This window comes from Bos javanicus, chromosome 13, assembly GCF_032452875.1.
Source record: "Bos javanicus breed banteng chromosome 13, ARS-OSU_banteng_1.0, whole genome shotgun sequence".
Classification (NCBI taxonomy): Eukaryota; Metazoa; Chordata; class Mammalia; order Artiodactyla; family Bovidae; genus Bos; species Bos javanicus.
In genome coordinates, this window is record NC_083880.1 from 60242289 (window position 1) to 60268921 (window position 26633).

The 26633-nt window shown below is 49.0% G+C and overlaps 1 protein-coding gene across 1 annotated transcript in view; it reads left to right on the plus strand.

Annotated features, from left to right (window-relative positions):
- The window catches only part of ANGPT4 (angiopoietin 4), a 47000-nt gene that overhangs the window by 15065 nt on the left and 5302 nt on the right, over window positions 1-26633 (plus strand). Inside the window, exons 2-7 of the mRNA XM_061437133.1 lie at window positions 8840-8995; window positions 10520-10641; window positions 13377-13609; window positions 17661-17776; window positions 19822-19923; window positions 21390-21556. Coding sequence (XP_061293117.1) covers window positions 8840-8995; window positions 10520-10641; window positions 13377-13609; window positions 17661-17776; window positions 19822-19923; window positions 21390-21556 — 896 coding nt within the window. The remainder of the gene's footprint in view (window positions 1-8839; window positions 8996-10519; window positions 10642-13376; window positions 13610-17660; window positions 17777-19821; window positions 19924-21389; window positions 21557-26633) is intronic.

Here is a 26633-nt window from a genome sequence, read left to right on the forward strand (position 1 = left end):
CCAAATTACATTAAGAAAAAAGATGCAAGGTATGGAATGGTGAGCTGGTATTGGTATAGACTAGAAGCAGGGGAAAAGGAGCCTATTTATTGCTGGTATATGCTTAGAGTTTCTTTCTTGCTCACCGGACCTGACCTCCCGGCCTCTCAAATCAGCAGAACTGGATATGAATCCAGCAACTGCCAACTTGTTGGGTGACCTCAGGGAAGTGACTCTATGTGTCTGAGCCTCCATTTGCTCGGGCCCTTTTCTACGAGGTCCACATCTTCCCTCTTCACTCCAACCCCACATAGTGGTACTGTTACCACTCCATCTATTGATGGCGAAGTGGAGGCACAAAGGTGAAAAGTGGCAAGCCATGAAGCAGCTCAGGCTGGGGTTCCATGGTTTTATAAAAGCACTTCTCTCCTTTCCTGTTGTTCTGTTTGCCAGTGGCTATACCACAGATCTACATGGGGTGGTTTATTTCAGAGCTAACTCTTTCAGGAGGGGAGATGTCCAATCCATCCATTCATTCAGCTTAACAAATATTCATGGAACACCTAGAAACTGCCAGACATCCTCCAAGCTCCAGAAGAATTGCTAGCAAAGGCCCTGCACCCAGAGTTAGTGGCCCACTGAGTGTCCACTTGTGCAGAGATGTGTGTAGGAGGGGTTTTCAGAGTCTCAGCCTTTCCTGTGCCCTGGGTCCCTCTGGCATCTGATAAAGATCTACAGCCTCTCTCAGAAGAATGTCTTTAAACATATATAATTACATGGTTCAGGATTTCCCTGGTTGTCCAGGTACTAAGAATCCGCCTGCCAATGCCGGGGACTTGGGTTTGACCCTGGTTCAGGAAGATTCCACATGCCTTGGAGCAGCTAAGCCCTCGTGTCATAACTACTGAAGCCTGGGCGCCTAGAGCCTGTGTTGCACAAGAGAAGCCACTGCAATGAGAAGCCCACACACTGCAACTTGAGAGCAGCTCCTACTCACCGCAACTAGAAAAGCCTGCAAGCAGTAATGAAGATAGTGCAGCCAAAAAAAAAAAAAAAAAATTAAGTGTGTATGCGTAGATTTACAAAGGAAACAAATTGCCTTGAGATACAGATATCAAATATTTTTCAGAACAGATGTGTGATGAGAGAGTAGCACACACTACTGTGTGTAAAATAGATAGCTAGTGAGAAGCTGCTATATAGCGCAGGGAGCTCAGCTCGGTGCTCTGTGATGACCTAAAGGGGTGGAATGCAGGGGCGGGAGGAAGAGTAAGGACGGAAGGGATATATACATAGAGCTGATCTACATTGTTGTACAGCAGAAATTAACACAATATTCTAAAGCAATTATACTCCAATTAACAACTAAATTAAAAGAAAAAAGAGCAGATGTGTGATACAGTCATATAGTACTTCTGTATTAGTCTATTAAATAACAAGACCTCTGGTGGATCTAGTACTTGCTGTCATTTTTTTTTTTTTTTTTTTTTGTGGCTCTGCTGGGTCTTGCAGCGTGCAGGCTCTTCATTGCAGCGTTTGGGCTTGTCTAGCTGTGGGTCCAGAGCATGTGAGCTCAGAGGTTACACTGTGTGGGCTCAGTTGTCCCATGACATGTGGGATCTTAGTTCCCTGACCAGGGATCAAATCCACAACCGCTGTCTTAGAAGATGGATTCTTAACCACTGGACTGCCAGGAAGTCCCCCTTCCACCATTCTGAAGTTGTAATAAGTATAAACAGTATGTCATGAATGTCCACAACCCCTGGAGTGAGACAAGGGATTATCTGTGACGTCTGCTGGTGAAGTCACGCGCACCACCACCGCTGCAGTAATTTGTGGCCTACATTCATCACTGTAGGAAAAGCGCCTTTCAATTAGAGATGAGCAAAATAAAAAAACAAACTGAACACAACTATTTCCTATCCAAGTCCACAGATTCCCTGAATTCTATTCACAGATCCCTCAGGGATCCAGGAATAGCTGTTAAGAATGCCTGGCTGACATACTGGCTTTTCAATATTACAGTAATTATATCTGTACAGGCAGACCTTGAAAATATTGAGAGTTTGGTTCCAAACTGCTGAAAATAAAGTGAATATTGCAATAAAGAGAATCATGAATTTTGTAGTTTCCCAGTGCATTGCAAAAGTTATTTTTACACTATATTGTAGTCCATTAAGTGTACAATAGCATTGTGTCTTTTTTTTTAAGTACAGGCCTTAATTAAAATATACTTCATTGCTAAAAAATGCTAACCATCATCTGAGCCTTCAGCGAGTCGTAATCTTTCATAGTAATTACATCAAAGATGCCTGATCACAGATCACTATAAAAATATAATAGTAATGAAAAAGAAATACTGTGAGAATTACCAAAATATGACACACGGATATGCAGTTAGTTAATGCTGTTGGGAAAATGGAACCAACAAACTTGCTTGGCACAGAGTTGCCACAAACCTTCAATTTGTTAAGAAAAAGAAAAAAGGCAATATCTGCAAAGCGTGATAAAATGAAGCATGCCTGTATACAATCTCATTCTGGTTTTTTTAGAATAGAAACAATTTAGAGATACAGAATATAAAAAACAAAAACAAAACATTACCATCACCACCACTGTAATCGCCTTCCCTGAAGCAAAGCACCACGGTCGCCAGTTTGTGTCTCCTAGACCTTTGTCTGAGTTCACGTGGAAACACATCACTTGGTATTTCTTACATGCAAAGGGGTCCACACTGTAGGTAATGTTCTGTATCCTGCTTTTTTCTCTCAAGAGTGTATCTGGGACATCTTTTCACGTCCACTCCTGATGAAGGTCGACCTCGTTCTTTTCAACAGCTGCTTGGTAACCCCTGATACAGACTTACAGACATACCAGAATTTTTCATGTGTCAATTACGTAATCATGCTCTAGGCCTTTTAAATGGATCATGCCTGGAATCTTCCCTACCGTCTGGAGATAGGAGCTACGATTATCTGCATTCTAGAGAAGTGGCCCAAAGAGGTAGAGGTCACATAGCCCAAGGTCACAGAGCCATTAAGCTAAAGAGCTGTGATTCAAACCCAGGCTCACCATATATAAGGCACTACTCTTTCTTTCTGCCTTGGCTTTTATCTGTAGTTGACAAAACGCTTTTCCCAAATCTGAACCGTTTCTACAAAAGAGACAGGCAGGACATATCGTTGTTATTGATCTTATTGATTCTCTGACACACCAGACACATTCCCACCTTAAGGCCTTTGCACTGCCTTTCCCGCCTGGAATTCCCTTCCTCCTGACTTTCCCATAGTTGGCTTCTTCACCTCGGCTCAGCTCAGATGACCCCCTCTGCTGAGCATTTCCCTGCCATTGTGGCTAAACAAGCCCCTGACCCCACTCACTACCCTGTCTTATTTTCTTTGTAGCGCTCATCACTATTGGAATTTAACTGATATAGTCAATGGAAGTGTCCTGGAATTAGAAAGCTTGCCAGTATTGTTCATTCCTTATTCTTGAGTACCTAAAACAGGATCTAGCATATAATAGGTACTCAAAAATAATTTCTTGACTACATAAATGAAACTCAGAAGGTGAGGGATTAGTTTGAGGAAACACATTTATAACATACGTTTCCCATGGACTGTATCCTACCAAGCTCCTCTGTCCATGAGATTCTCCAGACAAGAATACTGGAGTGGGCTGCCCTGCCCTTGTTCAGGGAATCTTTCCAACCTAGGGATCGAACCCAGGTCTCCTGCATTGCGGGCAGATTCTTTACCATCTGAGCCACCAGGGCAGCCCATATTTATATATAATACATATTATAACACATATTTTATATGGGACATTTTATAGAACCTTGTGTTGATGGATTTTATATTGAGATATAGTCTACATACAGTGAAATTCACCCTTTTAATGTACAACTCTATGAGTCTGACAAATGTATATCATCATGTAACCACTGTCACACAATACAAAATATTGCCAACACCCCCCAAAAGTTCCCCTGTGTCCCTTTGCTGTGAATCCCCACCCCTGGGCCTCAGCCTCTAGCAACAAGTGATTCTGACTTTTCCAGAAAGTCATATGAATGGAATCCTACAGTCTGTAGCCTTTTAAGTCTGGCTTTTTTCAATGCAGTCTAATTGGAGGTGCCTCCATGCTGTTGAATGCATCAGTAATTCATTCCTTTTTATTGCTGAGTAGAGTTTATTGGATGACTGGGCCACAGTTGCTTATCCATTTACCAGATGAAGTCTTTTTCATTTAGATAATGCAGGAAAAAAGCAGACTTCAGCAAATCTCCTTGGCCACTGAGACTCTCCTGCCTATGTGCTCAGCTATATTCTATCCAGAGTTCTTTCCTTTCTCCCCCAGGCTCTGCCTATCAAAACTTTTTCCTTTCCTTCAAGGCCCTTTTCAAATGCTCCCTCCCACAAAAGAAGCAGGGTTTACTGTCCCTGTGTCACAGGTTGGTAAAGTGAAGCTCAGGGAAAGGCAGCCTTCAACTGCTAAGAGGCCCACATTTGGGCGTAGCAGAGCCAGAACCAAACTCAGGGCCAAGGCGAGAAGTGGGCAGCTCAAGGGCCAAAGATCAGCCTCTTTGCAGGCCGGGGGTGGTGTGTGTTGGGGTGGGTGGTGTCAGGTGGCTGAGATGCAGGGCCCCTCTTTCCCATCTCAGGCCTGAGAGTTTACCAGCAGGAGGGTGACAGAGAATGGGCAGGTCCAATCCTGATTGGGGCTGGGGGGCTGGGGCAGATCCCACCTGGGGTTTCCTCTCCATGAGGACTTTTCCCTTCCCACCCTTCCAGTTGGTGCCTGAGCCCTGGGCTGGACCCAACCCCTACACACAGGCTGACATTACTCATCAGAGCTGCAGGCTGGCTGAACTGAGGCCCTTCTTGCCCAGATTACCATCCTAGAGCCCATGAGTGGGCATGCAAGTTCGGTGATGGGTCCCAGCTGTGGGTGGCCTTCGCCCACCCAGCCATTTGTAGCCACAGAACAAATAGGGGACTAATAAGAGTGCTTAGGGGGTTCCCATTACTAGAGAGGACCCCAAGCTACCCTGAGGCCCCAGGCCTGCTGTGCAGACCTGAGAAGCCCCCCTGGGGAGGGAATCTTGGAACCCAGGCCATCAGCTGGTGACCTTAGGCAAGTTTTCTGGGTCTCAGTTTGGGGACTTGGGCTGCTGGTCCTGGGTGGAGCTTATGGATACTTTTTCAGAATATTACTTAAAAAAATTTTTTTTAATTTACATACTTTTTTGGTTGCACTGTGTCTTTGTGGCTGCCTGCAGGCTTTTCTTCTCTAGTTGTGAAGAGCAGGAGCTCCTTTCTAGTCGCAGTGTGTGGGCTTCTCATTGTGGTAGTTTTTCTTGTTGCAGAGCACAGGCTCTAGGCGCACAGGCTTCAGTACTTGCAGCACGAGGGCTCAGTACTTGTGGCTTGTGGACCCTAGAGCTTGCAGGCTCAGTAGCTGGGGAACACGTGCTTAGTTGCTCCGCAGCGTGTGGAATCTTCCTGAGCCAGAGATTGAACCCATGTCCCCTTTAGTGGCAGGCGGATTCTTCCTCTTCCACTCTACCACCAGAGAAGTCCAGAATATTGCTTTCAAATGCATAAAATAAGAACACCTAGTGACATTGTGATTATAATGCGCTGTAGTTGTAACATTACCCAGTGGTGGGTTTGAGAATGTCCAATATTCTGAAGTCATGATTGGTATTTTATGGCACTGTAATATCTATGCTGTGATAGGAAATACTTGTGATTTCTGTTGGTAATGAAGTTGCAGGATCAGCTAACAGTGTTATGATTTGGAATCTCTGCTCATAATTAAAAGTGAAAGCCGCTCAATTGTGTCCAACTCTTTGCGACCCCATGGACTATACAGTCCTTGGAATTCTCCAGGCCAGAATACTGGAGTGGGTAGCCTTTCCTTTCTCCAGGGAATCTTCCCAACCCAGGGATCGAACCCAGGTCTCCCACATTGCAGGTGGACTCTTACCATCTGAGCTACCAGGGAAACCCAAGAATACTGAAATGAGTAGACTATTCCTTCTCCAGCAGATCTTCTCAACCCAGGAATTGAACTGGGGAGATCCTTCATTACAGGCAGATTCTTTACCAACTGAGCTATGGGGAAGCCCAGTTGTAGGATCAGCTAACAGTGTTATGATTTTGGACCTTGGCTTGTAATTGAAGGAAATGCCAAATTTTTATTACAGGTTAGTGAACAAAAAAGAAAAATGTAATTATTCTTTCACCCAAGTTCATGGACCCCCTGAATTCTCTTCACAGGCCCTGTGGTCCCCAGTTAGGCACCTGTGACCTACAGACAGAATACCCAGGATTAGGGCATGAGAGCCCCCCAAGAAGCCTGAAAAAGGAATCAGATAGAGGGTGATGGGAGGGGAGGGGGAAGGAATAGGGAGGGGAGAAGAAAAACTAGGGGAGGGTATACCTGGGAAGTTCTTCCAGAAAAAGGGAGTGGCCATATGGGTGACTGCTGCTGAGACGGAGAGTAAGCTGAGGACACAGAAGTGTCCTCTGACCACCCTTGTCAAAGACAGTTACAACGAGGTGTGTTAAAGAGTCTCTCCAGGGCTGGGGACAGGTCAGTGGTGCACAGGATTCAACCATATGGGTTGTATTTTTTTTCTTGAGTGTAGTAAAAACACAGATTTTATTATACTATTATTTATGCTGTGTGAATGTGTGTGTGTGAAGAACACCATAATAATATAATTTTTTTAAAAGTAAGCATGGAGAAGGCAGTGGCACCCCACTCCAGTACTCTTGCCTGGAGAATCCCATGGACGGAGGAGCCAGGTAGGCTGCAGTCCATGGGGTCACTAAGGGTCGGACACTACTGAGCGACTTCACTTTCACTTTTCACTTTCATGCATTGGAGAAGGAAATGGCAACCCACTCCAGTGTTCTTGCCGGGAGAATCCCAGGGACAGGGGAACCTGGTGGGCTGCCGTCTCTGGGGTCGCACAGAGTCGGACACAACTGAAGCGACTTAGCAGCAGCAAGCATGGAGAGGGAGGGAAAAATGGAGATAATTTGTCCAAGAAGTTATGTTGTTTGGGGGTGAGCAGAGAAATTGGAGACACAGATAGAGGGAATCTGTGGAGTCAAGCATATTTTTTTTCTTTAATTTTTAACTAGGGACCCTTGGACACATTTGCCTGATGCAGAGGCTGGGGCAGGAGAGGAAAGAAGGGGTCAAAGGGACAAAGGCTTGAGAAGTTCAGACACACTTATCTCCCTGGTCCTCAAGTCCCCTTTGTGACCTCTCCACTTGGGCAAGCATCAGTTGGCTGAGTCTCTCCCCAGAATTTCTGATTTTGTAGGTCTGGATCTGGAAACTTGGATTTCTCACAAGCTCCCTGGTGATGCTTGCCCCAAGGACGCACTTTAAGAAGCAAGGCTCTGATCGACACCACTTGCGCCCCCTTCAGGATTTGACATTGCACTACAACGAGCCATGCCCCCTTAGAAAGCACAGAGGTGAGGGAGGTATGGGAGCAGACAGTTGAGATGGAAGAGAGGTGAAGAACTCGGGAAGCAGCTGAAGCCTGACCCCCAGCCAAGGTCACCCCATCTCCCTGGGAAACACCAGTCTTCCCAGGGACCTTGGGAGCTCCCCTGTTGGACCTCCTGGAGGGCTGAGTGACAGGGGGTGGGAAGGAGCCAGAGCTGGGGGATCGAGATGGTGGCGAGAGGCCAGCAAATATGCCCAATGGAGAGCGAGTGGAGGAGAGGCACCGGCTTTCTGTCCTCAGGCACTGAGCCCTGAGAACAGGCCGTTCACCTTTGCAATTTGATCCTGGTCTCATGCCAGCTTCTCCTGCTCTTGGGAAAAAGCAGCCCTGTCAAAGAAATGAACATTAGCTTGTCAGATCCCAAGATATCTGAGCTGGGAGGACCCTTGGAGACTGGCCAGTTCAACTCCACTTCACAGATGGAGGGGGCCAGAAAATAAAAGTCCGGTTTGATGGATGGACTTGCAAACTCCGGTATAGGGAAAGATGCATCCCCTCTTCCCACTGTTGACTCAGTCCTACGAAGCTAAGTCATAGGCATGACGTTGGGGACTATGATGACAATTGTTGCTTCCCCTCTTAGTGACTCATTGAACACATTTTTTTTTTAACACCCACTGTATGTTAAGCACTGTGCTAGACATGGAGATAAAGTGGAGAGCAAGCCCAAGCTCCTGGCTTCATGGCATTGACATGTCAAGGGCAAGTTTTAAAAGGCAACAAACAAAAAATATGTAATACAAAGTTGGGGTGTGATAAGGGGTTGGAAGAGAACTGAAATGACATGAGGGAGTGAGCCTTGTAGATGGTGTGGGGTGGTAGGATCCAGACAAGAGGGAATAGCATGTGCAAAGGCCCTGAGGTAGGTCCATGCTTGCTGTGTTGGAAGGGTGTCACAGAGGCAAGGTGTCTGGAGTGGAGTGAGGGGGACTAGGAGAGGAAACCAGAGTGGTAGCAGGAGACCAGGTCGTAAAACCACCTGCAGTCACGGAGGACTGGCTTTTCCTCCCTGACTTTTCCAAGGAAGACTTTGGTGAGATAGGAACCCTGGGAGGGCTCTGAATGGAGGAGAAGTGTGATCTGACTTCAGTTTAACAGGATCCCTCTGGCTGCTGAGTAGAGAATGGGCTGTGTATGGGACAAGGATGGAGGCAGAGAGGTTGAGGAGAAAGCAACAAATAGAGTAAGCAAGAGGTGATGGCAGCCTGACCTGGCATCAGGGCCTCCCCCAGTTGCGCTACATCCTTCCAGGGGACATGTGGAAGGGACAGGAAGCTCCCTTTAACCCTTACCCATGACCCCAGTGCACCGTCTATCTCCTCACAGCTGGAAAGGTACATCCAGATGAACCTGAGGTTGGAGCTGGCACAGGCCCAGCAGCACATGGTCCAGAACCAGACAGCCACCATGCTGGAGCTGGGCACCAGTCTCCTGACCCAGACCACCGCCCAGACCCGCAAGCTGACCGACGTGGAGGCTCAGGTACTAGAGGGTGAGGGGGTGGTACTGGGGGCACCGTGGCTGGCCAGGCTGGCTCATAACCCTGGTCATCTTGCTTTGACCCTTGTCCCTGGGGAAGGTCAGAGCCTCCTCTGACCTTGCAGCCCCCGGGACCCCTCCCTGATGACCCCATCACAGAACTGTCTCCCACCAGGCCACGAGCCCAGAGCAGGAAGTGGGGGACAGCAGACACTGGGTTTGGCTCTTCTGCCTCTGTGAGTCCCGTGTCCGGTCCAAGCTGGGATTCAGCAGCACAAACACACCTGCCCTCAGGGGGCTCACAACGCTTCAGGAAAATGTGGATAATAAATTAGACCTATTTATTAGACCTCAGGGGGACAACAACTCTGGAAGAGGAGGCCACAGGGAGCAGCAGAGAGGGAGGTAGGAAAGGGACAGGAATATAAGTGAGAGAGTGAGTAAATGAATGGCTAAAAAGACAGCTGACAAAGGGCCACATGTTTCTTAAACCTTACTATGTGCCAAGCCCTGTTGGAGATGCCTGGTTCTAGTTTACAGCAGTAAATAAAATAGGTATGCATCCATACGCCCCTGGAGCTTCCTTCTCATGAGCACCAAGAAAACAAGCAGGATAAATAGCATGTGTATGAGACAGTGATAGTGCTAGGGAGACAACCAAGGACGAAATGACCGGTGGAGAGTGTGTGCCAGGAGTGGCGAGAGGGCCAAGTTGCAAGCTTAGACAATACAGCCAGGAAGGCACTGCTGGGAAGGTAGGGTTGGGGCCAGGCTTACTAGAACAGCCTTCCCAACAGGGAGAGCAGTATGTGCAAAGGCCTGGAGGTGGAACAGAGCTGGCAAGCTCCAGGAACATCAAGGAGGCCAGTATGGCTGGAATGACCCAGGGAGACTTGTGGGCCAGCATCAGAGGTGATAGGGACAGGTGGCATTACAGGATTTTGCCAGCCACCACCATGTGCGGTGGGAGCCACAGGAGGATTTTGAGCACAGGGTCCGCATTTTAAAAGTCTACCCCAGACTACCAACCAAACAGAGGCCTATAGAGGACAAGGTCGGGGACAGGGAGCCCTGTGAAGAGGCCAGTACAAGACACACGGTGAGAGATGGAGGTCAGGGCCAAGCGGGTCATAGAGGAGACCAGGAGAGTGGCCATGTAGCCATTCGGGAGGTGGAGCAAATATCTAACTGCTGATGGATTAGATATTGGGGGGGAGGTCAAGGCTGATTCCTCCCACATACATGGCAGGAGGAATGGAACTCCATGTATAGGGATGGGGAAGAGCAAATTTAAGATAATCACAAGCCTAGCTAGGTGTCATGGTCTGTGCACGGGTTGGGAAAGAATTTTCAGAAACAAGGCAGAAGGAAAGAAAGGACCACAATATTAGGGTCTATGAGTGAGAGGGTGTAAATAGGTCAGCAAGTTTCTGGAATGGCAGGGCTTGAGGTCAAGTGTGTGGCTGCTGGGCAGGGCTCCTAAAGGGCTTACAAAGCCCCCTCTCCCCACCTCCCTTGTCGGGGCAGGTCCTGAACCAGACGTCACGAATGGAGATCCAGCTGCTGGAGACCTCACTGTCCACCAACAAGCTGGAGAAACAGCTGCTGCTGCAGGGCCATGAGCTCCACCGGCTGCAGGGCCACAACAGGTGGGCACTGGCACCCTGACACGGGACACCCTGGCAGGGACCAGGGCTGAGCTCCAGGGCTGGGCTGGGACCCAAGTGGGCTGGGGATCTGGGGTGAGCCCCAGAACCAGCCTGAGCTGGGCTCCGTCAGGGGGCAAAATGAAAAGGTGGACTTGAGCTAGTGCCCAGGATGGGGGCCAGGGCCAGAGGTAGAGGCCTGAAGACTGGAGTGAGGGGGCACTAGGGCTGGAGCTAGAGCTGGGACGTGGCCAGGGCTAGGGCAAGGCCTGAAACCAGGGTAGGAGATCAGACTAAAGTTGAGAGTGAAGGTGGACACTGGGGCTTGGCTGAGGCTGAGGCTAGGGGCTAGGCAGGCATGGGGCCTGACCACCCTGTCCTGAGTGGGTACAGGAGACAGGCATTTTCCTGGGACGTGGGAAACCCTGATTTTTCCTCTCTTCTTTCTCTCTCTCTCTCTTTCTTTCCTTCTTTTCTATCTTCCTTTATTTATTTTATAGATTTTAACAGCTTTTCTGAATCACCATTTGGATAACATACAATTCACCCTGTACATCTTAATTTGATCTACATATCTGTAAATAAATAAATATAATCTCACCTACCAACTCCTCTCCTTCCCAGAAACAACCACAGTGATATGTTTCTTGTCTGTATTAGCAGAGAGTCTCAGCATTTATAAGCAAATAAACACAAAGGGAACACCCTTTAAATTACAAAGAAAGAGTCCTGGGGTACAGATAAGGCAGAGACATGGACCTCTGAAGCTGATTTCATCTCAGTTTCGAGCTGAGTGGAGAAAAAACTGCCAAGCTCAGGCTGGTGGAGAAAGCAAAACCCACACAGGTAAGCAGTCACAGACCTGTGTACAGAATGAGATGTTATTGTTGCTCATATGCTGAGTCAAGATAAGGATACAAGCATCCTCAAGCTCCCTGTGATCTGGGGGCCATTAATGATAGTTTGTATACCTCCTTATTCTTACTCCCCATCCCAAGGGAAGGGGGAAGCACTGGGATACTACCAATGACTCTGAACTGAATTAAAGTGCCTAGAAACCAGTGAGCCACCAGTGGGCTTCCCTGGTGGCTCAAATGGTAAAGAGTTTGCCCACAATGTGGGAGACCCGGGTTCAATCCCTGGGTTGGGAAGATCCCCTGGAGAAGGAAATGTCAACCCACTCCAGTATTCTTGCCTGGAAAATCCCATGGACGGAGAAGCCTGACAGGTTACAGTCCATGGGGTCGCAAAGAGTTGGACACAACTGAGCGACCACCACACACAGAAACCAGTGAAGATGGAGGGTGTCATCAATACACGCTTGGCCCATGGAGACAGCTAAAATTCTAGAGTCCAGGTGGAATTGTCTCTTCCTGAGGCATAATCTGGGGTCCAGAGAAATTCCTCCGGCCCTGGCTGGACTCATTTTCTTAGACTGGAGAATGGTTGGCATAGCCTCATGCATAAGAAAATATCTCCTTCCTGCTTCATCTCTCAGCTACCCACCCACTGGCAGCAGAGGCAAATATGTATGCATAGTCCCCTTTTTAACCCTTTTTAAACCCAAGTGGAACACACTATTCTTTGGAAGATGATATTTTCTTTTTTTTTTTTTTTTTCAATTATCCTGGAGATGGTTCCATAGCTACATGACACACTTGTGAATTCTTTTCTCCAGCTGCATAATGTTCCACTGGACGCCTGTCCCCAGATATATTTCCCAGTGCCCAGTTAATGGGTACTGAGGTTGTTCCAGTCTCTTATGATTCCAACACGTGGTGCTATGAATATTGTTCCCATACCTTATTGAACACACATGTGAACAAATCTGTAGGACAAAATGCCAGAAGTGCAAAAGCTGAGTCAAAAATTTCTTTCTTTTTAAAAAAAACTCATTACAAAAATGCCTCATGCTTATTATATCCTCAGACAATAGACACTTGTACAAAATGAAAGGTAAAGTTGGCCCCCTCCACCCACCCCTTCCTTTTCATTTCCATCTGCTCAAACCTGATCCACAGAAGTACCAGCACTTAGTGGATTTTCTTTCACATTCTCTACAAACTCAGGTACCACCATGTCCTTCCATATGTCTATCCACGCCTCTTCCTATAAGCTCCCGAGTATCCCTCAACAATTTACATTAATACCATTTTCTTTCTAATTTCTCACATTCGGGGTTAGACTGGAGGCAGTGATGTGCCACTCCAAGTCCCTGGCCTCCTTCCCTTCTGCACAACTGAGCTCAGCCTCCTTGCTCTTCAGAACTGCTCCAGATCATTTCCAGGGAAACCAGAACAGAAGAGCCTCAGCCACTCCTGGCTGTTGTGCATTTTGGCTGTTTTGTTTTTCCCCATTACAACCAACTCTCCCAAAGGACATTCTTGCCCATGCCCCCTGGAACTTGTCTCTGGTGAGTGGACTGCTATTTCAAAGGACACACGTATTTGGGATTTGATCACGGCTAGCTGGTTGCTGGTGTGTCCCTCCCACCCCACCTGTTTCCTCTGCTGGACCCCAAGGCATTTTACTCCAGGGCCAGGTCTCTCTTTCCTCCATTCCTCACTCTGCTATCCGTGGGCACGGACCTCCCGGCTGTGGAACCCTAGGCAGGACGCTACCTCTCCGAGCCCCGGTGCGGTCTGAGCCTCACCCGAGGACCCAGGGGAAAGCCTTGAGTGTGACTGCACGGTGGGGGCGGCGGGTTCACCCCTGTGCGCTCCCTCCCCTCCCTGCAGCGCGCTGGAGACGCGGGTGCAAGCCCTGGAGACGCAGCAGCAGGCGGAGCTGGCCAGCCTCCGCGGCGAGAAGGAGCGACTGCGGCGCCTGCTGGGCCGCCAGAGCGGCGCCCTCGCCGGCCTCGAGCGCACCCTGCGCGCCGCCAGCAGCAACTCCAGCCTCCTGCAGCGCCAGCAGCACCAGCTGCTCGAGTCGGTGCAGCGCCTGGTGCGCGTCATGGCCCAGGGCCCGGGTGAGCGCCCGGGGCGCCCGGGGTGTGGGAGGAGGGCAGCAGAGGGGAGGGAGACCCTGCTTACCCTCCTGCCCTTTCATGCTTGTTCTGGCAGCCACTGCAGGAAGGACCATCCCCGCCCCCAATCACGAAACAGAAACAACAAAGAGTAGTCATCATGGTGACAACAACCACAGTCCTAAGAGGAACCAATCCAGACTCCTCCTGACTCCCTGAGTGACCTTGAGCATGCCCCATCCCTCCCTTAGTCTCCCTTTCCCCATCTGTTCAATACGGGTGGTGATAAGAAGGACACCACCAGCCCAGACTGACAAGTTGGGGATTCCAGGATCCACCCTCCATCCCCGCTTGCTTGGGCTTGCCCCCTCATCCCCAAGCCTCAGTTTCCCTGTCTACAGAATGGAGAGGTTGGATTCAGCCCCACCCCACCCCCCAAGGACTTCTCTCCCCTCTAACCCAAGAGGACCAAACAGAAGAGGAGAGGCACCTCTGGATCAGTTTCCTAAGAAAGGACAATGGCTGGGCCTGCTCCCCAGCCCCCACTTCTAATGGGGCCGACTTCAATCACTCAGTTCCAGAGTCAGTCACTCAGTCAACAAGCACTTACTGAGCCACCCAGTGCTGGGTGCTGGGGGTACACCAGTGAACAGCATAGTTCCACACCTGTCTCCTGCAAAAAAAAAAAACAAAACAAAACAAAAAAACATGGCTAGTCCCTCTCTGTGGGTCTCTGAGGGAAGGAGGAGGAATTGCATATTTGTTAAGTGCCTGGTATGTGCTAGGTGCCCTGCTAGCAGTGTCCCTGAAGTTTCCAGACTTGTTTAGTCGCTCAGCTGTGTCTGACTCTTTGCCACCCCATGGATTGCAGCATATCAGGCTTCCCTGTCCTTCACCATCCCTCAGAGTTTGCTCAAGTGCATATCCATTGGGTCACTGATGCCATCCAACCATCTCATCCTCTGTCATCTCTTCTCCTCCTGCCTTCAATCTTTCCCAGCTTCAGGGTCTTTTCCAGACAATGGAAGGCCTAAAAGGCTGTGTGCAGGAGAGGAGACTTTAATCTGAGGGCTGCAGGAAGGGACTAACTCATTTTCTAGGGACTAACATTTAGGAAGCGTGATTGGAACCAGGGAAGGGAGAATGGCTTGGTGAGAGAAAGACAGGGAAAGGGTTCCTACTGCTGCTGGGTCACCATAGGGGGAAGCTGGAAAGCCTTTAAGGCACAGGAGTCAAACAATAGTGATGGATTCCAGACGCTGTTGGCTGGCAGCATTGTGGAGACAGAGGACAGCACCATAGCGCCATCTAAGCTGGGCACCCCGAGGTGGAGGTTTGAAAAGGTCTGAGGTGGCCACAGGCAAGAGAAGTGGATGTCGTCCGTAATTAACAGTGACCCGAACCCATCACTGGCTTGTGCATAGTGGCAATGAGGCTGCCTAAATTCATCCTGTAGCTCAGCCAAAGGCATGGGGCCTGGGGCCAACACCTCACCCCACCGGCTCACTGCCAACCCAGTCTCCAGTTGTGGCCCAATGTCTGCTTCCCTTCCCCAGGGACCAGGGGCCTGGCCAGTGAGACCATGGGGATCTTGTCCAGGGAATGTTTTTGCACAGACTGGGATGGATTTGGGGGCTTTTGTCTTTTCATTTGCGATCTGGGAATAATAGCCTCCTTTCAACAGTGCCTCAGCTCCAAGATCCAGGATCCAGGTTCAAGTATGAAGCCCAAAACAGGAAGTCACACACTTGGTAGCTTCCTGGTTTGTCCCTCGTCAGGATACCTATCCATCTGGAACTTTAGCCCTGTCCATGGATACCCACCTTAAACTTAGTGACTCAGACATTAAAGAATCTCCCCACAATGTGGGAGACCTGGGTTAGATCCCTGGGTCAGGAAGATTCCCCTGAGAAGGGAATGGCTACCCACTCCAGTATTCTTGCCTGGAGAATTCCATGGACAGAGGAGCCTGGCAGACTACTTGGGGTCCTTGGGGTGGCAAAGAGTCAGACAAGACTGAGTGACTAACATTATTAGTTATTGGATACCCACCTACCCAAGATTGGATTCTGGTGGATTCATAGCCCAAAGCTCTAATGGATTCCACGAAAGGAGCCAGAGAGGGGATTTAAATAGTTTATTTACCAATAGTCACTTTTTTCTTGCTAAGCCTGGAGGCCCCCAGAGCCCTGGTGGAATTTGGCCATTATATTCATATCCTCTCTTAAGGCCAATGGTCAGCTCCCAGGGAAAGCAGAATGTAGGGGAGGGGCCCACCTAGGAGATGCTGGTAGAGTGGACTGTGGAGGAGACTCTGGGCCACCCACCCCGAGGGAGCTCTAAGGACAGCTCCCCAGTGAGACCCAGAGAGAAGGCAAGCCCCGCTCATCCCTTCCCACCCGACCCAGCCGTGTGTCCTTGAGCCAGTTACCTCACTCCTGGGCCTCAGTTTTCTGGTCTATGAAATGGAGAAGTACCTCAGTGGAATTGGAGCCCCAGTACCTGTCCTGAAAGACTGTAACAGCCTCATCTCTGGCCTTCCTGCTTTGAGTCTCATCCCTCCCAGTCTCTGTCCTAATCTCTGGCCAGAGCACTCTTCCTTGCCAGAGTCTGCGCTCCTCAGCCCCATGTTCAAGACTGAAATCTCAAGACTCCTCTCTCCTTCCTTGATGACACTTTCTAGTTCATTGAGCAGCTAGAGCTCCCTCTGGCCTCAGGTCTGAGATCAGGGTGTGAGTCATCTCCTCTCCGTGGCCTCAGGCAAATTCCGTGTGTGTGTGTGTGTGTGTGTGTGTGTGTGTGCGCGCGCGCGCGCGCATGCATGTGCAGGCGCATGCATGCATGCTAAGTCAGTTCAGTCCTGTCCAACTCTTTGTAACCCCATGGACTGTAGCCTGCCAGGCTTCTCTGTCCATGGGATTCTCCAGGCAATAATACTGGAGATATTCCCACTCAGAGATTGAACTCATGTCTCTTAGGTCCCCTGCTTTGGCGGGTGGGTTCTTTACCACTAACACCATCTGGGAAGCCCCAAATTCCCCTCACCATACCCCAACCCCAGCACACAGCAGTCCTGTTCCCACGTTGGAGCCTGTGCCTGTGCTGTTCCCTCAGCCTGAGACAATCCTCCCTTCTACACCTGGACAGTCCCTGCTCCTCGTCCAGGTCCCAACTCACTGTCAGCTCCTCTAGGAAACCTTCCCGGGCCTGATACATTCTGTGTCCCCAACATCTCCCAGCCCAGAACCTGGCACAGAGCAGGCAGAAGTGCCCACCTGGCCCTTTCCCTCTCACCTTGTTATTTAGTTGATCAGTCACGTCTGACTCTTTGCAACCCCATGGACTGTAGCCCGCCAGGCTCTTCTGTATGGGATTTTCCAGGCAAGAATACTGGAGTGGGTTACTATTTCCTTCTTTTTTAAAAAAATGTTAATATATATATTTTATTGAAGTATAGTTGACTTACAGTGTTTTAGGTATACAGCAAGATGATTCAGTTATATATATATACACATATATAATTTTTCAGATTATTTTCCATTATAGATTATTATAAGATATTGATTATAGTTCCCTGTGCTATACAGTAAACCTTTGTTGCTTGTTGTGTGTCCATTTTCTTTTAAATTAGAAATATACTGTTCTATTCATACTAAGTCAAAGAAGTAGAATCAAAATTTGTCATAAATTTTTAGCTAGGCAAAATTTCATAAGTTTTCTAAAGGGATCTTCCTGACCCAAGGATCGAACCCGCATCTCCTGCATTGGCAGGTGAATTATTTATCACTAAGCCACACCCATCTTCATCAATGTACATTCATGCTCAGTCGGGTCTGACTCTTCGTGACATCGTGGACTAGTCTGTAGGCTCTGCCCATGGGATTTTCCAGGCAAGAATACTGAAGTAGGTTGCCATCCTCCAGGGAATCTTCCCAACCCAGGGGTCGAAACAGAATCTCCTGTGTCTCTGCATTGGCAGGTGGATTCTTTGCTACTGAGCCACCTGGGAAGCGTTTTGCTCTCTGCTAATTGTTTTCACCTTGTCCCATTGCAGCCTCCATGAGGGCAGCTGACCAGCTGTTCCAGGACTGTGCAGAGATCCAGCGCTTTGGGGCCAATGCCAGTGGCATCTACACCATCCATGTGGCCAATGTGACAGAGCCCAGAAAGGTTAGGGGGCTCCTTGGGGACTGAGGCTATCAGACGGTGCTGAGCCAAAGGACCCCTGCTCACCCCCACCTGCTCCCCACATTCACTTCAGGCCTTGTCCAACATCTGAGATCCCAGAGAAGGTAGGGGTGACCCAATCAGGGGTCAGATCATGTGGTTAAAGCAGATATTTTCTAGCTTGTTCCATGTGGGATATTAGGGACTGGGACTGATGGAGACCCTGAACTTTGAGGACCAGTTATCAAATGTGTGGAGGGAGCGCAGTCAAGGCAAAATGTGGATGTCAGGAGGGAGGGTTTGGGGGCCAAACCCAAAAGTGGAAGAGTTTGAGATATCCTTTTTAAGATGCATTCAGTCTGAGTATTTACTTAAGTGAAAAAAGACACCACTTTTAAAGTAAATATTTTATACGAAATTAAGTAAATTCAGCTATGGTGGGATTTTGGAAGTGTGAATAGCTAAAATTTGGGAACACTGATAGAGAGGGAAGAGCTGGCCTGGGAGGTAAGAGATCTGGGCTCAGACTTCAGCTTTACTTTGACCCATTCACCTTGAGCATATACTTTCCCCTTTCTGGACCTCAGTTTCCCTTCCTGCAACCTCTGCTACCCTCACAACATATACCACTGTCTTCTCTCCTGAACAGACCTTTAACATCTCAGAACCTCTATTCCAGCTACTCCCCTCCTCCACTGGAAATGCTATTTCCACTCATCTCTATCTGGCAGGCATGTCAACATCCAAAGCCTTGTTCCAATGCTACTCCCCTGGGAAGCCTTCCCGAGCTGTCCCTGACTCTTTCTTGGGAACTCATCTTGTAGCTGCCCCGATGTTCATATTCAGTAGTCTGCCAGCTGTATCAGACCTTCTAGCCATATCAGTCTGCTAGCTTCCTCTAGATCAAACCAGCCCTGGGGGTTGATTTATCTCTCATTTGTCTCTGATTTGTCTACTAATAATATGGGACTAGATACCAAGTATTTCCTCATCAAACATTGAAATCTACTGAACTGGCTGAAAAATTAATATGTAAACAAAAGTTAAACTGAAAGATGTGATTGCAATGGATGGTAAGCTCTTCAAAAGAATGAACTCTTTGTCTCATCCATATTGGCACTCTCTATGCCTTGGACTGCAAGATCCAACCAGTCCATTCTGAAGGAGATCAGCCCTGGGATTTCTTTGGAAGGAATGATGCTAAAGCTGAAACTCCAGTACTTTGGCCACCTCATGCGAAGAGTTGACTCACTGGAAAAGACTCTGATGCTGGGAGGGATTGGGGGCAAGAGGAGAAGGGGACGACAGAGGATGAGATGGCTGGATGGCATCACTGACTCGATGGACGTGAGTCTCAGTGAACTCCGGGAGTTGGTGATGGACAGGGAGGCCTGGCGTGCTGCGATTCATGGGGTCGCAAAGAGTCGGACACGACTGAGCGACTGATCTGATCTGATCTGATCTGATACCTTGAATGGAGCCTGCTACCTACTAAGTGCTCAGAAAACATTTGTCCACCAAATGTAATAACATTTTTTTTTTTTTTTTGGTATCTCGTCCCAACCGTGCAGCATGCAGAATGGTTCCCCAACCAGGGATTTAACCCAGGCCTTCATAATAAAAGCACTGAATCCTAACCACTAGGCCACCAGGGAACCCCTGTAATAATGTTTCCTGAGTCTACGCCATATATCAAGCACTTTACACCTCTTGGCATTTCATTTTTAAAGGAACCCTGCAATAATAGTGAATGAAAAGCCTCCGTTTACTGAATTCTGTTCTTTAGATGGATGACTCATCTAGTTCTCACGACAATTCCATTGTGCAGATAAGAACCTAAGGCACAAAAAGATGAAGGTATTAGCATCCTCGTTTGACAAATGAAGAAAGGAAGGGTTTGGGCCTGGATCTGTGCGATGCCCTTGACCACCAAGCTCACTGTTTGCTTTGTGATGTTCTGTCAGTCAGATGACCCTCATGCTGGCCCAGACCTGGCTTCTGGCTGCCTCCAGGGGCTTCCAACTCCCCACCTTCTCAATTCTCTCCAGGTGTTCTGTGACATGGAGGCCAGTGGAGGTGGGTGGACCCTCATTCAGCGCCGTGAGAATGGTAGCGTGAATTTCCAACGGAACTGGAAGGATTACAAACAGGTAACATTGCTGCCCTGGGGAGGATCTTGTCAGTCCTGAAACCTGGGGCAGGATGTGGGGTGTGGGCAGGCATCTGGTTTGCCCTCAACCCTTCTCAGAAAAAAAAATCAGCCTGCCTAAACCAACTCCCTTCAAACAGGTTTGGCCAGCGCACATTCACTGTCAAGGACTCCAACACCCAAAATTGAACCTTCTTTTTGCAAGTCCTGACGTATATCCTAAAAATGAAAGTTTAGCTTTCATTTTATTTTAATTTTTGGAAAAGATACATGTTGATGGAAAAATTTTACCAAAAAATGGAACAGAAAAAAGTAACCTCTGCTGCCCACCCCGGGATGCACTGCTTAAATGAATGTCTTTGTCTTAACACACATCCATGACTACATCTGTAGGAGAGATTTTTTAATGCAGAATTGCTGGCTCAAAGACCCCATGCATTTTACAAGATGAGGGATAATGCCTGATTGTCTTCCAATTTTTTAATTAAATTTTGAGTAAAGGATTTTTGGCAAGCTGACTTAAAAGCTCTTAAAGTTTTTAAGAGCAAAAGAAATAGAAAAAGATACTCAAACAGAAATATAACAATACTATTTTTTGTGTGTCTGTTTGCTGTCCATTTGATAAATACTTGAAAATAAATAGCAAATTAAGCTATGACTGTTCTTAAACCAATTGGGTTTTAAAGAATTATTCAAATGGCAAAAAGAAAGAGGGTGCTCAAAAGCAGAAATACACAAGAGTGCTGACTATAAACCATTAGGCTGATCAGTGGTACTAAAATGGGGAGTGGGGCTTAGGTGTGCCCTGTCCTTAGTGCTGAATTACTGTCCTGGCTAAGGGTGTTGGATACTTGTCACCCTGGGACACTTTCCACCTCAGTGCTCTTCGTTTTACATTTTTGTTACTGAAATTTTGCAGTGGCTGCCATGTCACTGAACAAAGTTTGCTCAGCCATGTATGCAGCGGATTTAAGTTTTTAGCTAGTTTTTAACTGAGATTTAATATACGTGCATTTCTGTGCACAAATCCTAAGTGTAAGTAAGATTCAGTGACCTTTCAGTGAATATGTATTCACCCATGTGACCACCATTCAAAGATAGATATGCAACATTCCCAGCACCCCAGAAAACCTCCTTGTGTCTCCTCCAAGTCAAGACACCCCCAAAGTAGTGGTTATTCTGACTTCTACCACCACAGACTTTTTTTGACCTGTTCTTTAACTTCATAGAAATGTGATTTCAATTGCTTTTAAAAGGTTTTTACATTTACAAAAGTCTTAGTCATTTTACTCTAGAAGTTGGGGAGCTCCACCCTTAGGCCTGCCCACACTATTCTTTATGAACTTGGTCATTTAGCAAAGTGGCTTTGGGTGAATGTCCCCAGAGCCGGGCCCAGCCCAGATCCTTAACCAAAGGCGTAGCCTCTGTCCTCCACATGCAACCCACCCGCATTCTCCACTTCCCTAGGGCTTTGGCAACCCAGCCGGAGAGCACTGGCTAGGCAATGAAGTGGTGCACCAGCTCACCAGCAGGGCAACCTACTCTCTGCGAGTGGAGCTGCAAGATTGGGAAGGCAACGAGGCCTACGCCCAGTATGAGCACTTCCAGCTGGGCAGCGAGGCGCAGCTGTACAGGTGGTCTCGGGGCCCAGGCTGGTGGGTGGGCGGGGGACCCTGGGCTAGTGGCTACAGAGTCTGCGCCAGGGGTCAGTCCCTGGGCGTCTCCTGTTCCTGCCATCTGTCCCCCATCTGGGTGCGCGTCATGGGCTCTGGAGGCAGCTGGTTAGCACTCAGCACAGCCCGGCCACTGGGTGGGGTGGAAAGAATGCCACTGACGCTGCCATGCTGGGAGCAGGAAGGGGCCTTCCAAGGTCAGTCAGTCATTTTGCAGAGGCCTGGAACCGCGGGAGTGATGTTCCCAGTCTGTCCTATGCTATGAGGGGAAGTGGAAAGGTCTCCGGGCTGGGAAGTGAGAGACCTAGGCTCATTCTCACTCTCTCCAGCTTGCTGTGTGAACTCAGGCGAGTCAAGTCAGCTTCTCCGTAGCTCTGTAACACAGGATGGGCTTAAATATGAGCAACTTATAAAATCACCAAGGTCTCCCACCATCCCCCTCAGCCTGGGTTCTTGGTCCCATTCAGAAAAAGAAATGAGCATTTCTTGAGCACCTACTATGTTCCAGGCACATAGCTTCATTTAATCCTCCCCATAACGTTTTGAGGGCTTCCCTGGTGGCTCAGACGGTAAAGAATCTGCCTGCAATGCAGGAGACCTGGGTTTGATCCCTGGGGTCAGGAAGGTCCCTGGAGGAGGGCATGGCAACCCATTCTAGTATTCTTGCCTAGAGACTCCCCATGGGCAGAGGAGCCTGGCAGGATACAGTCCATAGGGTCACAAAGAGTCGGACACGACTGAGTGACTAAGCACACACACACACATAACCTTCTGAAGTAAGTGTTGCTATACCTGCTTTAGTGATGTAGGAACTGCCCAGAGTTACAAGGTAGGGAAGGCGTAGTTTTAAACTCATTTTTGCTGCCAAAACTCATGTTTCTCCCCCATCATGTTATGCCTCTGAGAAACTCGAGGATATTAGGATAAGCTCTCTTGGAACCAGGACAGAATTGGATTCACAGATTCATGTTCCAGGGCCACAAGGGACCTCACATGTCATCTGGTTTTTCACATGATGCTAGAACCTCCTCCACAGCCACAGTCAGCATCCAACCATGCTGGAATGCTCCCATTAATGGGAAGCCACTTCCTTCCAAAGAATCGCTCATGACTCTCTGGCTCCTTGCACTGTATGCATAGTTCCCTCTCTGATGGCCTCTCAGGGATGTGCCCCCAGCCCCTCTCTCTGTGAAATGTTCCTGGTTCATCCAGTTGGCTGCTTCTGACATCCCTCTTTATGGGACTCAACCCAATCTGATAATGCTCTTTCGTAAAGTGTAAGGTCTAGAGCTAAATGAAACATCCCCAGGTCTGGGCTAGGCTGGCTGAGCTGAATGCCCCCTGACTCCTTGAGCTGACCAGTGAGTAGCCACAACACCTGGCTGACCTCTCTTTAAGCCACTGACCACCAAAGCCAAGGCTTAAATCCTGGCTTTATCCTTATCTCCCTGAGGGACCCTGAGCAAGTTGCTCCCTCCACTGTCTCATCTGTGAAATGGGTGCCCAAAGTGTACCCACCTCAAAGTGCTGTGAAGCTTGAATGAAATACTACACATAGAGCATTAACACTAGCACTTAGTAAATATCCAACAAATAATATTATACTATTATATTACAATTACTGTTCCCAAGCCATCCTTTCACACACTTGGCTGGCCTGTTCTGTGCGAATTCACTGCTGTTCCCATCCCCAGTGCCTGGGACATAGTAAGTGCATAACAGGAAGTGGGGGTGCCTCCCTTTCCTACACATGTAACAGTTAAACTTCATTTCATCTCCATGACCCAGTCCTGGGGCAGCAGCTTCTGTGGCCCCAAGTCCATGATCTGCCATTTTTCTTAGGGAAGAAATATCAGGAAAGTATTATATCTCATTGTGCTAAAGAACATGGCCCTAGAGCCAGATTGCCCAGGGTATGAACCCTGACTCTTTGACTTGTTGGATTCATGACCTTAAACAAGTTACTTACCTCTCTGTGCTTCAGTAAAACACACTATCTATGTCATAACTGAGATAACCTGTGGGAAAATGCCTAGCATATGGTTAGTGTTAAGTAAATGTTAGAGATATATAAACAATATATCCAAAGACAGAAATACAATATCTCTACATCTATGCATATCTCAGTTATTTATGTCCATTTATACGAACATATGCATTTATGTTAAATTTGGAACCACTTGCTGTGCTCTCCTATGTGAATTTGATGTGCTGCCTCTGACTTTTTATCTGAGATCTGGAGAAGCTCCCTGCCCATTACTCTCAGGTCTCAAAGGGCCCACATCTATTTGACCCTTAGCAGACCCCAAATAATAATAACAATATATTGAACATTTGCCCTGAGCTAAGTGTGGGCTGGCCTTGGTCATTTGGAGAAGAATCAGACCTGCGCTCTACCCCTCAAAGTTGTTCACAGTCAGTGCGTCATGTGTATCTTGGGGTGAGTGTGTCTTCCCACACCCCCAGGAGTACAGGAGTTGCCTAAGGGGACAGCACAGGAGCACAGAGACACTAGTGCTATCAAGGAGGGCTCCCTGGAGGAGGTGATGCCTATGAAGAGTAGGCATTCTCCAGACAAAGAGAGGATAGAGAGGACACCCCAGGCAGAGACAGAAGAGTTGCCATCTAGCTGGCCACGGAAACCCTAAACTTAAGCAACGCTCTTTCAAAGGCTGCTGGGATCCTAAAGAATAGGCCCTGCTCATTCAGGAACAGCTTGGAAGATCCTGAAAAACACAGAGGGGCCTGGAAACTGCCAGAGAAGGGCTAGGGGAAAGTGACAGAAACAAACGCTGGTCCCTGGGCCCCCACTGTCCAGAGTCAGCTGCCTGACAAGATGAGGAGGATCCTTTCAGGGATGCCCAGAGGCAGGGAAGCCTGGCAGTCAGCAGCTGGGGCATGGGCAGGAGGGACACGCTTATATGTCAGATACAATGATGGGGACCCTTTGGAGCCCAGCTGGGGTGCATGCAGAAGCCTGCAGAGAAGTAGCCATGGAGCGGGGTGAGGGAGGCACAGACAAGGCACAGCACACACTGACAGCAGGCACAGGCCTCCCCGAGGTGCCACCCACCCAGACCCGGCACGAGCACCAGATACACACAGAGGCACACAGGGACACGCACAGACACACATGTTCGTGTGGAGGGGCTCACCACACCCCTGGGTATATCGTGGGCCTTCAGAGCACAGAGACTCATACAAGTGCCATAGCTACCCAAACAAGCACAAGCACACAACCGGGCACGTGTGCAAACATGCCTCAGAGAAGCCCTTGCAGATAAACACATGCACAATCCAGCCACAAAGACAGATTGCAGAGCACACACCAGATCCACCATAGATAATGCCACACAAACTCAAAACACACGCACACATACACACGCAGGCACAAAGACGCGTACCCAGATGCTCACGACCTCAGACACACAAACTCACACCCCTTCTGTATCTCACCTGGGGACATCCAAGGACCCGTGTGTTTGTTTGGGTTCCCCAGGCCTCGGCCATGAACATGTTCAAAGTGTGTCTGAAAAATGGGTCAAGTGGGGTTTCCTGGCCCATGACTTGAGGGTCCCCTAGAGACTGCAGATCCCCCTTCTCGCTCCCAGAGGAGCAGGGAAGGGAGGCTGAGGACTTGGGCCCAGTAAGGGGCTGATGCTGCTGAATGACCTCATGAGATCATTTGGCTTTGTCCAACACTGATTTCATGCGGCCCCAGACTAAACATGACCCCCAACCTCAGCCTGAGCCCCAAGCCTGGCCTTGAAGTGACATGTCTGAGCCCTTAAGGGGAGCCGTCAACAGCCACAAGAAGCTGGGACCATATGAGCAAGTGGGCCGGCCAGCCTATTCCCACCCCAGGGAGGCCCTGGCTAGGTGGGCCTCTTGGAAGGGGGTTTGCAACACCAGTCATGCAAGCCCAGGGTGATGTATTTAAGGGCATTGTTGAGGCTTCATGGCTGTCTGCCCTGAGCTGGCCCTGCCCTCTCCGCAGGCAGAGTCCATGGGTGGGAGGTACCGGGACTGAGCCAGGCCACATGCCCAGGCACCACCTTCCCTCTAGATCCCTCTGGGGGCATCTCGCAGGCCCTGCCCTGGGGAACCAGAGCTCCCCTGAACTGCCCTGGCTGTACCTGGTGTCCCCTTGCCTCCACCCGGAAGACCTTGATTGCTCCCAAAGTGGCTCCCGTCGCAGCTGTCAGTGGAGGCCCTCCCCCACTACAAGCCCCCAGCACTGTCTTCAGCCAGGCTCAGTGGAAGCCTGTGCCAGCCACGCGCCCCGGGCTGGGAACACACGGACAGGACAGGACGGATAACAACAAGCCCTGAACGTGCTGGGCACTTAGCACGCGCCAGCACCGCTCCACACTCGTCACATGCTGAGGTCACCCCCTCACAATGACGGTTAATATGCTATCATTACCGTTTTTAAAAAGTGAAGAAACTGAAGCTGAGAGGTGAAGCAATCTGCCCAAGGGCACGCAGCTGGAGAGCAGCAGAGCTGGGATTTGAATCCAGGCATTTTGTCCCCAAAGCTCATGGTTGCAATCACCACACAGGCCTCAAGGTGTCTGCCAGGGTCTTGTAGCCTGATAAATAGAAACCCTCCCCACCTGGCTGCAAGGGTAGAAGTCACAGGTATTGGGGTGCCTTGGGGCCCGATCCATGTGGGCTGATGTGGTCACGGAAGTCTTCCTGGAAGTGGGGGCGGGGGGATGAGTATGAGGAGGTGTGACAGGGCTGGGGTTGCAGGATGGTCAGCTGGGGAGGGAAGGCACACAGCTCTCACACTCGGGGCAGGCTCCTTTGGCTCTCAGGAGCTCTGTTTCCTCTTCTGTAAAACAGGAGTTTTAGGGTATGGTGAAGATTAAGCAAGAATGAGTTAACTCACGTAAAGTGCTTTAAACAATGCCTGGCACATAGTCCATGTTCAAAAAGTGTTAGCCATAGTCATTATTATCATTATTATTATTATTATTATTATCATGATCACTCTCACAACTGTCCAAGACTCAGGTCCAGCTGAGAGGGGCCT